The 10,656-nt window shown below is 33.4% G+C and overlaps 3 protein-coding genes across 4 annotated transcripts; 2 read left to right on the forward strand and 1 right to left on the reverse strand.

Annotated features, from left to right (window-relative positions):
- The first annotated feature begins 21 nt into the window (after window positions 1-21).
- On the forward strand, window positions 22-2,478 carry REV7 (DNA-binding HORMA family protein). The gene is made up of 5 exons (XM_089716213.1): window positions 22-179; window positions 274-467; window positions 902-1,091; window positions 1,285-1,527; window positions 2,042-2,478. The coding sequence occupies exons 1-4, from the start codon at window positions 149-151 to the stop codon at window positions 1,497-1,499; spliced, it is 630 nt and encodes a 209-aa protein (XP_089572339.1). The 5' UTR covers window positions 22-148; the 3' UTR covers window positions 1,500-1,527; window positions 2,042-2,478.
- Window positions 2,479-3,339: 861 nt separating this feature from the next.
- On the forward strand, window positions 3,340-5,326 carry LOC149492311 (1,3-beta-glucan synthase component (DUF1218)). 2 transcript variants are annotated; one of them, XM_089716216.1, is made up of 4 exons: window positions 3,340-3,481; window positions 3,603-3,749; window positions 4,517-4,716; window positions 4,811-5,326. In XM_089716216.1, exons 2-4 carry the CDS (start codon window positions 3,660-3,662, stop codon window positions 5,058-5,060), a joined length of 540 nt encoding a protein of 179 aa, XP_089572342.1. In that variant the 5' UTR covers window positions 3,340-3,481; window positions 3,603-3,659; the 3' UTR covers window positions 5,061-5,326. The 2 variants fall into 2 exon arrangements, with proteins under 2 accessions (XP_089572342.1, XP_089572341.1); XM_089716215.1 differs by having other exon boundaries at window positions 3,349-3,491.
- Window positions 5,327-6,412: 1,086 nt separating this feature from the next.
- Window positions 6,413-7,890, reverse strand: LOC149492312 (uncharacterized). Its single transcript, XM_089716217.1, has one exon. It carries the CDS (start codon window positions 7,517-7,519, stop codon window positions 6,668-6,670), a length of 852 nt encoding a protein of 283 aa, XP_089572343.1. The 5' UTR covers window positions 7,520-7,890; the 3' UTR covers window positions 6,413-6,667.
- Between the last annotated feature and the right edge of the window lie 2,766 nt (window positions 7,891-10,656).

A 10,656-nucleotide genomic window follows, 5' to 3' on the forward strand; every position in this document is an offset into this window, starting at 1 on the left:
AGGGAGTTTACAAAACTGTTTCTTGCTTTCTTCGTTTGATACAAAAGGTATCTTTGAAATTGCGAGGGATTTCAACGCCTCTGCTACTCCAGCTCCAGCCCTAAGCTAATATAGATTGAGAAAAATTATCGCACATAACAATTGGCCCATGGAACGCAAAGATAATAAATCTGCTCAAGGTTCGATTTTTTGGTTTCTATTTTAAGTCTTTCAAATCCCATCTTCTTTTGTTTCATCTTTTCTAATGATCTTTTTATTTCTCTAAAATTGCAGACGATAGGGCTCGAATATTAGTTGAATTCCTGGAAGTGGCAATTACATCAATAGTTTTCCTCAAAGGAGTGTACCCTGGCGGCGCTTTTGAGAGGAGAAGATATATGAATGTGGTGGTGCAGAGAGCTAAGAACCCACAGCTCAGAGACTACATCCACTCCGCTGTTAATGGGCTTCTGCCTTTTATCGAAAAGGTAAGGTTTTTCATTTGTTCAAATTAGTATTTTCTTTTATTTTCTACACGGTAATCTGATTAAACTTGAGACGAAGACTTTTTGCTGATTGTTTTTGGAATAGAAGTGGGACCTTTTTTTTCCCCCTTCATACCTGTTTTGGCATTTGGGTTGAAAATCTTTTCTTTCGATTTACATCTTTTGGGATATGGATTTTGTTGATAGTTTTTTGGTATTACTCGTTTGGTGAATAGATTGTAAGCGTTCTTAAAGCTAAAGACAATTAAGTTCTGAATGATTTATCATATGTGAGGCAACAAATGGATGTTTATTTTGACTGGAATGCTGAGCAAAACTTTATGTTATTGTAATTATTGTTTTTGGATGGTCATTATATCTTGTAATGTTTTAATTTTGTTTTGATGTGCTATGAAATCTTTTTGATACAAAAATAGGGATTGGTTGATCGAGTAGCTGTAATTTTTTTTGTCACTGATAACACTCCTGTGGAGAGATTCATTTTCAAGCTTAGAGTGAAGCAGTCTTGTGACTTGAACGTGCAAGAAGGTGACCTGGAATTCTCTCTCAGGTCATTCTTGATGAAACTCTCAGTCTCAGGACCTCTTACCAAGGTTCTCCCATGCAGTAAGTGGTACCAGTTGCCGGATTCCGGAATTAAACAAAACCAATGTCTTTTGGATTAAGTTGGTCTGATTTATTCAATTAACTGCATCTCAATAAAAACTATTGGTGTTACTTTATTGCTTACTTTTTGAGAGTTGTTTGATTAGTGTCATCAGATTAGAGAAAGATCTGTGAACTTTGCTCTTTTTGCCAGATTGCAGGTGGGAGATAACTGCATACTTTCGTTCCATTCCTGAGGCTAGTGCAAGCAAGAATGCAGAGTTGTGGATCCCGACAGACACAAAGCAGTGGCAGCAACCTCCATTAATAACCCCAATCAAGTCAATGAGTAGCGATCCTCTGTCTGTGCAATTGTATTTGGAACATCCAAGTTTATCTGAACCAAAGCCTGAAGATAAGAATGAGTAGACTCTGCCACCGATGTACAATTTAGCTGGTGCGTGTAAGCAGTCCACACTTTGATTTTATTTCTTCTATTAAATATGTCTGATTTGAAGTAATTCTTTGAAGCAATTCAGCATATGATTTGCATACTGATCTGTTGAAGATGTTATCCTCTGAATAAGTAGATAGCTTAGCTAATAGAATTGATAGTTCATACACAATATTTTTGAAGTTTGTTGAAGTTCAAACTTTCCTGTGGTTATAGACAGTTTTTTTTTTTTTTTTTTTTGGCTCAATACGCTGCTTATTTGTAAGGTCCTTATCTTTTGTGTATGTGCGCATCTTAGTAGTTGATTGACATTTCACTACAAACAAAAAGAAAGATACCCTTCAATCCAAGAGCATTTAGATACCCAGAGTATTTATTCCATCTTGAACTTTATTAGCATTTTTTTTTTTTTTTTTTTTTTTTTTTTGTGAAAGTATTGGTTGCCGTTGGCATTGGATTCTGTATGCAATTTTCAACCTAAAATTATTAAATTAACAGAAGGAATTTGATTAAGTAGGTGGAAGTACTGGTGTAGTACAGGACTTGCAGATACAGAAAATTTGAAGGAATGAGCAGACATAGCTTACTGTGAGAGGATTATGGTTGCATATGAAGATCAACTCTTGTCTCTTGGGAACTTCTGTATTAAAGAACGAGTTGAATGCACAGCAAGGAATTTCGGGTGGTGCATTTCCATTACTCGCTCGCTGCTCTTGGATTATTTTGTTTCTGCATTATGGCTACATTTTAAAGCTGTAATCAAACATATTTTTGGTGTAATGTTTACTTATATTTGTACATATATAATGTTTGATGATAGAGGGTTGAAGGGTTCCCCTGTATCAGGAGAGGACCATTGATACAACCTGTTCTTCTTTCTCTCTTTATGGAGAAAGCTCCTGGTTCCTACTGTAATGTTAGGATTCAAGAATATAGTCTTTTTTGGCAGAAAAAGGTGGCTAATTTAAATACAATTTACGAATATAGATCATAAGGAATTGAAAATTTTTGACTTTTTGGGATGGATGCATTTGTTAAAAGGGGCGATTTTTATTTTTAAATGTCTCTATGGTTGTCTACTTGTCTTTCACATGGTTCTTGTCGTGTGGGACTTTTAATGGTGAGGAATCCCACTTTAATTTAAATCACACAACACTACTTTAACTCTCTTGGTGGTTTAAAATTCCACTCTCACCTCAACCGCGTTCCATTAAACTTTGATTAAATTACAATAATTTGCTGCACTGTGCTTCATTCCACCTTTAACTCTCTGTTCTTTACATGATCTGTATATTTGGAAGAGAGAAATTTTGAAATTATATCGTATCCATCATTACATACAGTTTCTGAATTATTATAATAATTAATATTGATAAAATCTATTGTCTTCCTCGCCAACATTATCACATCTAATATGTCAGAATCATTGTAACCTTAATAGTCAACCCTGGATTGGATCTTTCAATGTCAGCTTCTTTACACATTATAAAATTGAAATTTAAGTTCCTAAAAAAAGAATCCTATTTTCATAATAAATTAGACCCTACAAGATGAATGGCCAAGATTAAGATTTTAAGACATGAATCATGGTCTGCAACATATAGCACTAAAACACTCTATCCAATAAGTGCACGACGCTTGGCTCCCTAATCCTAAATACCGAGTCGGTAGACAGATAACATGAAATAAAACTAAACAAAGTAGCAGAGAATTAGTTTGAACTTTGAACTTATCTTCCAGGTTGGAGTTAAGGTATCAATTATATTATCAAATGATATAACTATGTCTTTTCAAAAAAAAAAAAAAAAATGATATAACTATGGATTCTTTTCAAAAAAAAAAAATGATATAACTATGGATAAGTTATTCCCTCTGTATTACCGTTTAAAGACTTCTCTTTCTTTCTCTGTCTTAATTTGCTTCCTCGAGAAGTAAAACTACTCGATAGATTCTAGAGGCGTGTAACTGTATATACAAATCTGCATTTAATATTTGATTTATTATAATTAATTAGCAACCAGTTTACCGTCAACTCTCTTGTGCTTTTCTATAACGCTTTGATGCCCTTTTGTGCATAGGGGAGAGAAAGAGAGAGAGAGACAGAAGAAGAGGTTTTCTGGTGTGGGTTTTGAGAGATGGCTTCATCACTGTTACTGGTTGTGGTGTTTGTGCTTGATCTGATTGCTTTTGCACTTGCCGTTGCTGCTGAGCAGAGAAGGAATACTGTGAGCTTTTATTTTCTGTCTACTGAATTTTTTACATAGGGAAGTTGAGTAATGTGCTGTTGCTCTCTAGATGGGTTCTTAATTAGAGCTGTCGTCTTTTTGTGGATGAATTTTTTTGTATGCTTGCCCATTGCTGTCTGTTGTGGTACCCAGTTGCTGATATAGATTGGTTAGATTTTAATGCTTGTTAACCCCTGAGGGTATATAGTCCATATACAGTAATTGATTTTAGCTCTAACAAGCTTAAACTCTCACGTAATTGATTTTCGACACGAAGTAGAGAGCAGCTAAGATGTAAGCAAGAGTCTGATATATATAGTCTCCTGCATGATTTAAATTCGTATGAAAAGCCTTCACTTTGTCTATGATTTGATGATGTTCCCTTTTGAAATGTTCAACACACCTCTTGAGAGGAAGGAGGTTTCTTTCATAGACATTCACTGACCTACAAAGTAAAGCCAAAAGTTCCTTGGGGAAAAATTCTAACTTTGACAATTAGAAAAGAGTAAGCTTTAGTACTGATAATGAAACATAAACTTGCAAAAGCAGACTTTCAAGTTTTATAAACTACAGCTACTATGGTTCATGTGTCGTTTGGCTCCATTAGTCCTTTGGTTTTGGAGTAGATTACTCATTGTTTGCTAGAAGAGGGATATTTCGTCCATTTTACATGGGGACATAAAAAGGCAATTGCAGATCATAATACCTAAATCTTGTATTGCTGAAGGGCCTCTGCTAACATATCCTTATCTTCTCTTCTTTAACAGGCAACGGTCCAAAAACAAGTAAATTATAGCTATTGTCAATATGATTCAGATATTGCAACTGGATTAGGTGTGGGTGCTTTATTATCTCTAATGGCTAGTCAAATCCTAATAATGATTGCAAGTCGATGCTTGTGCTGTGGGAAAGCCATGAGGCCTAGCGGGTCTAGGACATGGGCAATTGTTCTATTCATCACCTGCTGGTATGTCTAATGCTGCTCAAGAATGTCGTGCAAGGAGAACTCAAGTATTTCGTATCCCATTTTCACTAATTTGCATTTCGCATTCTTATGACAGGGTATTCTTTTTCATTGCTGAGGTCTGCTTGTTAGCGGGTTCTGTTAGAAATGCCTACCACACCAAGTACTACTTGTCAGAAAATTCCCCGTCATGCCGACAACTGAGAAAGGGAGTCTTCGGAGCTGGAGCTGCATTTGTCGTCCTTACCGGCATAGTGTCTGAGCTTTACTATGTAAGCCATTCCAGGGCAAATGACGGTCAGCCTTCATATAACAGAGACGCTGGTGTTAGGATGGGGAACCTGTAACTCGGTTAAGTTGGACCCAATTTGGTTTAAGTTTTATAACAGAGACACTGGTAATTAGTAAATACATTTATTTTGGATAGATGATGTTTGATTCAGTTCATGTTAAAAATTTTGGTGGTCGTCTCTTTGTATTTCACCTTCTCTTTCATCTTCCGTAGTTCAATGAAACAAGTAAAACTTGTTATAGAATAGTGGGGGCATTGTACTCGGTGTAAGCAATTTTTTCCTAAAATAATATAATAAATGTTAAAATTTGTGTCTCAAAACCTTAAAATGTAATGGTAAAAATAAAAATGTTTAAATATAATATTTTTAAATCATTAAAAATATATAATAAAATTATGCAATTTGCACGACTCATAGCTAGTTTGAAAGACGAGTGAGGAGAGATTACTTTTGACCTAATTTAGGGTTAGGAAAAGCAAAATTTAAAGGAGGTTGTCTGTCTCGGATTAACGAGGCCCAAGCCCAGCGCGTAAAAGTTGAATCTGAAACCGCCAAAACGACATTCGCAAGCGTCAATCGAAGGACTCAACTGGGGTCCATCAAGCGTCAATCTTAGTACTAGTGTTTCAAGGAGGAGGCCCAAAGAATTGGACATAAGGCATGTAAAACATGTGCAATGAAAAAAGCAAAAATAGGGTCTCAACCCCACTCTAGGAATATATGTATAGGATCGACCAAACCAATAAAAATCTATGATAGAAACATCCATAATGTTTCTGGTAGTATGCAAGTAAGTGAAATGGTAGCATTTCCAAGAAAGATCAAGTTTTTGTGATTGAACATATTGACTCTTCTTCTTTTAACCGTTTCTAGTACACATCTTCTTTTAACATTAACATTTTTTGTCTGCTTCACTCAAGACATTTAGTCCTCTCCCATCTCCATTATTTTCATTCTTTTGGTAAATTTACTTGGAAATTTTATTTATTACAAAGTATTAGTATAAGTTAACATTAGTAACCATCATACACCTGGGTTATACAGATTAAGAGCTAGCATTAAAAGGATAAACTCAGAATTTAAGAATCTTAAATGTGGAAAAATTATTGCAAAAACTACTTTACAGCAATGGTGTCAGGACAAGCAAAAGAGAATGATTCTGAGCAAGTGGTGAACAGACAAATCTCCCTAAAACATTATTGTTCAGATATCCAAAAATATACATGTCCACAGGAATCTTCCATCACATCTACTTAGCCCCACCTAGCTGGATCAGACCCCATGCATCTCAAACCCACTAACTACGTATCAAAATTTATTAGAATTCCAGAAATTGAAGCACGAACTGAAGTTGTAAGACAGTTTATAAATTAATGGACACATTCATATATGTAGCCTCATGAAGCTGAAAACTAAAAGGGGCAGCTTCAATTAGTTTTAGTTAAGTACCAAAATAGTTAATTACACTATACCTTACAAAGATTACCAAAAAGAAAGGTAAAAGAAAACACACTCTCAAATTACAAATGATCAGACTGACCTCTCCATCAAACACAAATCGAATCCCAATAACATAGCAATGAAAATTAAACTAAAAGAGGATACTGGGGAAATGAGAATTTATACACACTTCCTAACTAGTCATGGTTTAAAACTCCAAATTATGGTTTAAGCTCGGAATCATCATCCCAAGGCATATTCAGATCAGTAGGGACAAAATTATCAATATCTTCCCAATTCCAATAACTTGCATTTGGGACTTGCCATAACTGATTATGAGTAGTACTAGAGCTACCTGTGGCAGGTATGACCGTAGTGACGGTTGAATCTTCCACAGCTTGCTCTCCTCCAGTATAGTTATTGTAAAGAATCGAGGACTGAAAAGAAGTAGAAATTGAGGATGGGTTTGTGCCAAAACAGCTTGAACTTGAGTAAGGAAACTGTAATCCATGATCTTGAGGGAGAGACAAAGCTGAACTCAAGAAAACACCATTGTTACTGCAACTAATTGAATCCTGTTGTAGAACTGAAGATGTTGGGCAGAATACTTTTTGATCACCAAATGCAAGAGGAAGATTCTGCTTTAGTTGCTGAGCTTGAATTACCATATGGGGATTAACCCGATTAATAATATTACCATTACTTGTACTTGTGGTGGTTGTGGCGGCCGAGGATTTTGCAGCAGATTTTGACGTCTTCAAACGCTTATTTTTGCGGCCACCTCCTACAGGAACATTCCGGAGAGTGCCACCTTTGGTCCAGTGCCTTTTACAAGTCTTGCAAAAATGCCTTGGTTGGGACTTGTTGTAATTGTTGTAATAACAAAATTTAGTGTTTGTAGAATCACACCTTGGACACTTCAATGGTTCTGTAAAAGAAGAAGAAGAAGAATTATTCTGTTGGTTTTGCTGCGTTTGCCGTCTTAATATTGGAGGTTTAGGCAATTCCTCCAGAAGTGTTTGGCTCCAATCTAATCCATTACTAGAAATTACCTGTTTAGAACTCAAACCCATCTCTTAGAACACTCTAAGCCAGAAAACCCACTGACAGGATTACTAAAGAAAGTAAGTAAAAATAAAATCCTAGCCTTTTGTTCTTGGAGAAAGAAGAGAGATGGACATGGAAATTAGTAAGAGAATGAGACTGTTCTTTATAAGCCAAACTGTACAGAAATGACTAGGAAGGTGACCAGAAATGAGCATATCTCTCTCTTATATTATATCTGTCTATTTATATAAAAATTATATTTCTGTAAAAAAATATAATAATAGTGCTTGTAAGAAATTAATAAGCTGAAGAAGTTGATGTTTGTGGTCCAAATTAAGAAGAGGGTATGATTGATTTTCATTTAGGGTTTTAATTTCGGTAACAATTGTAATTTGTAACAGTATAATTTCTTTCCCTCTCCATACAATTTTATAGAGAAAGAAAGGGAGAGATTTACTTAGTCCTTAAGGTGAAGGTGGGTTATTGACACGTGGATGTATCTATTACCGTTGATAGTGCTTTTGTGTGCATGAGCATGAGTTGTAAAGAGGACGTAGATGTTTTCATGCTATATGATATGCCAATAATTTAAATTTTAGCCTCCACAAGTGGACTAAACCAAGCTATGGTATGGATATAAAAAGAGTTAGATACATTAACCTAGATTTATTCCACATTGTGTTTTAATAAATTATCTGATTAGGCAAATGTAAATTTAAAACTTTTATTAAATTAAATTTATATTCGGATTGAAAAAACTATAGAATAACAATTAATGTAATTATCATAAAATTTTTTTTTATTATTATTATTTTCTGTTGATTACTGATTAATAAACACAGTTGGCATCACGTGATTGATGGTAGGGTAGCTAGCTAGAAAAGGTTGGTGGTGTTACCATGGGGCTAAATGCATATGATTACATGTTACCCGAGTTGGTGTACAATGTGTTGCTTTGTATTTACAGAATAAAATGTATGATTAAGATTACCCAAATCGATCTTGATTTAGGGTTATTGAAAAATCTATTATATATATTAGTGATTCTTGTAAATTTATAGTTTTTATAAATTCAAGCCATAAAATTATAAATTTGAATCCAATAAAAGCCAAAGTAATTAAAAATAACCGCTTGTAACAAAATAAATGGATGTGCTAAAAACAAACATTTTTATTAAGATAATTATGAGCGCATTGATAAATTTAAAGCTTATTATAAAGATAAATTATTTTATTTATTTATTGACAAATGTTCTTATCAAAATAATTATAATTATCCTAATAAATAAATAATATAAATCTCTACATATAATTACTATTTTTTATATTTATTTTTTCTCTTCACTTTATTTTATTTTATAACATCAATGGAGTTATCAAAAAGTAGGTTTTAATTTTTATTATACATATATGATACCTTTTTTTTTCAATTAATATGTGTTTTGCCGTCAGAAAATAACTTTTTATAGCATATACACATTTCTATATCATGAAAGAATAATTTGGAAATAAAAAAAAAAGGAATATGAACAAGAATATTAATATAAGTTTTTATAATATAAAATACACGTACATGTACTAATTAATAACGAGTGGCAGAGAGAACTTAAAGAGGGAATTATTTCAGCAAGCTGGGCCGTCACATAAAAAAGGGACCACGAGAGGCACGTGCTCATAATTAAGCCACGAACGAGGAATGAGATTTAATCTTAAGCAAAATCATAATTAATTAATTAATTAACTAACTAAGTTTGATTAAATGTCTGAGAAAAGGGAAATGTGAATAGAAATACATGTACAAGTTGGTCGGTTTGGTTAGGTAGGTAAAGTGGCTTTAGTATATTTTTTGGGCATTTTCCACATTATCAAAAGGACAAAATAGAATGTCTTGTGGAACAGATTAGAAAGCGACCATGCATAGCTTAATAATTAATCTATCTTAATTAAATACGACAAAGTCTAAAATGTCCACCTAAGGGAATTCCAGCCCATGATAACACATTAATATTCTAATTATTTTGTTGTAATTAATTTGAATAATCAAATCAAGAACATAGAATTTATATACACGTTTGGTGCCTCTTTTTTTAGGGTAGTTTATGGATTTTCATTAATTAATTAATTAATGTGAGACATGATGATCCAAAGGGCAATTGATCGATCACTAGTTGGACCACTCGTGCGATTCCAGCTTGGAACTTGGATTTAAGATAGGTGGGTTTGAATTGCTTCTCATATGCATTAATTTATTTATTCATTCATTTATGTAAGTATTTATTTTCCTAAAGCTTTAAATATCTAAGTACACGATTTCAATTCTATAAGAGTGAGAATTCAAATTTAATTTCCAAAAAACGAATTTTGCTAAGAGGATAAAAAAAATATTACACTCTATTACCTGATGGGATTATTAAAAAAAAAAAAAATAAATATTTACAAGGCCATTTTTCCTATTACTGTTAGCATTTCTTCAATGGTCTGCGCTTACTTTGGGGAAGTAGGCTTCTTGACGTGGCTACAAACTCCATTTCTTTACCAGCAGCCTTACTTTCTACATGTTCTTTAAGACTATATTTATGTTGGTCAAAATTAAAACCTACTTTGTTAGTGCTGGTGGCGGTTTGGATGATGAAATATAAATTATAGATTTCATAAATATCAAAAAAAATTGAAAATGCATAAAATTTCACATTTTTCCATTCATTTGAATAATATAAAATTCATGAATTTAAAGAATATTTTTAAAATAAAATTAAGCGGTATAAATTTCATTATTAATAAAAATACTAGAATTGAGGTAATCCGATCCCATCTACTAGATGGTCTCTCTTTAAATAAAGTCATATAATATTTTTGTTAAGTATAGAATATAAACCGTTTAATTTCATTTTAAAAATATTCTTCAAATTCTATTAAATTTCACATCTCATCACACTCAAACAATCACTCATGGATTTCTAATAATCCTAGTCACATATCCTTCGACATGAGGCAAGAAAATGGCGGTGACAAAGTGGGGCCATATGTTTAATTTCAGACAAGAGCTTGAGGGAGAAGAAAAGAATACACACACATATAATTACACGTTTGGCTAAAAGTTAGTGTCGTTTTCATAAGTACCAGAATTGGAAATGGATGGATAATATGTAGTTTAATAGAATAA

Source organism: Jatropha curcas, chromosome 11, assembly GCF_041381405.1.
Source record: "Jatropha curcas cultivar XTBG-Jc1 chromosome 11, XTBG_Jcur_1.0, whole genome shotgun sequence".
Classification (NCBI taxonomy): domain Eukaryota; kingdom Viridiplantae; phylum Streptophyta; class Magnoliopsida; order Malpighiales; family Euphorbiaceae; genus Jatropha; species Jatropha curcas.

Coding starts and splice junctions, on each gene's coding strand:
- LOC149492311 (XM_089716216.1), top strand. CDS start 3,660: ATGGCTTCATCACTGTTACTGGTTGTGGTGTTTGTGCTTGATCTGATT. Junction 3,750..4,516: donor CTGAGCAGAGAAGGAATACT/GTGAGCTTTTAT, acceptor CTTCTTTAACAG/GCAACGGTCCAAAAACAAGT. Junction 4,717..4,810: donor GTTCTATTCATCACCTGCTG/GTATGTCTAATG, acceptor TTCTTATGACAG/GGTATTCTTTTTCATTGCTG.
- REV7 (XM_089716213.1), top strand. CDS start 149: ATGGAACGCAAAGATAATAAATCTGCTCAAG. Junction 180..273: donor AGATAATAAATCTGCTCAAG/GTTCGATTTTTT, acceptor CTAAAATTGCAG/ACGATAGGGCTCGAATATTA. Junction 468..901: donor TTCTGCCTTTTATCGAAAAG/GTAAGGTTTTTC, acceptor ATACAAAAATAG/GGATTGGTTGATCGAGTAGC.
- LOC149492312 (XM_089716217.1), bottom strand. CDS start 7,519: ATGGGTTTGAGTTCTAAACAGGTAATTTCTAGTAATGGATTAGATTGG.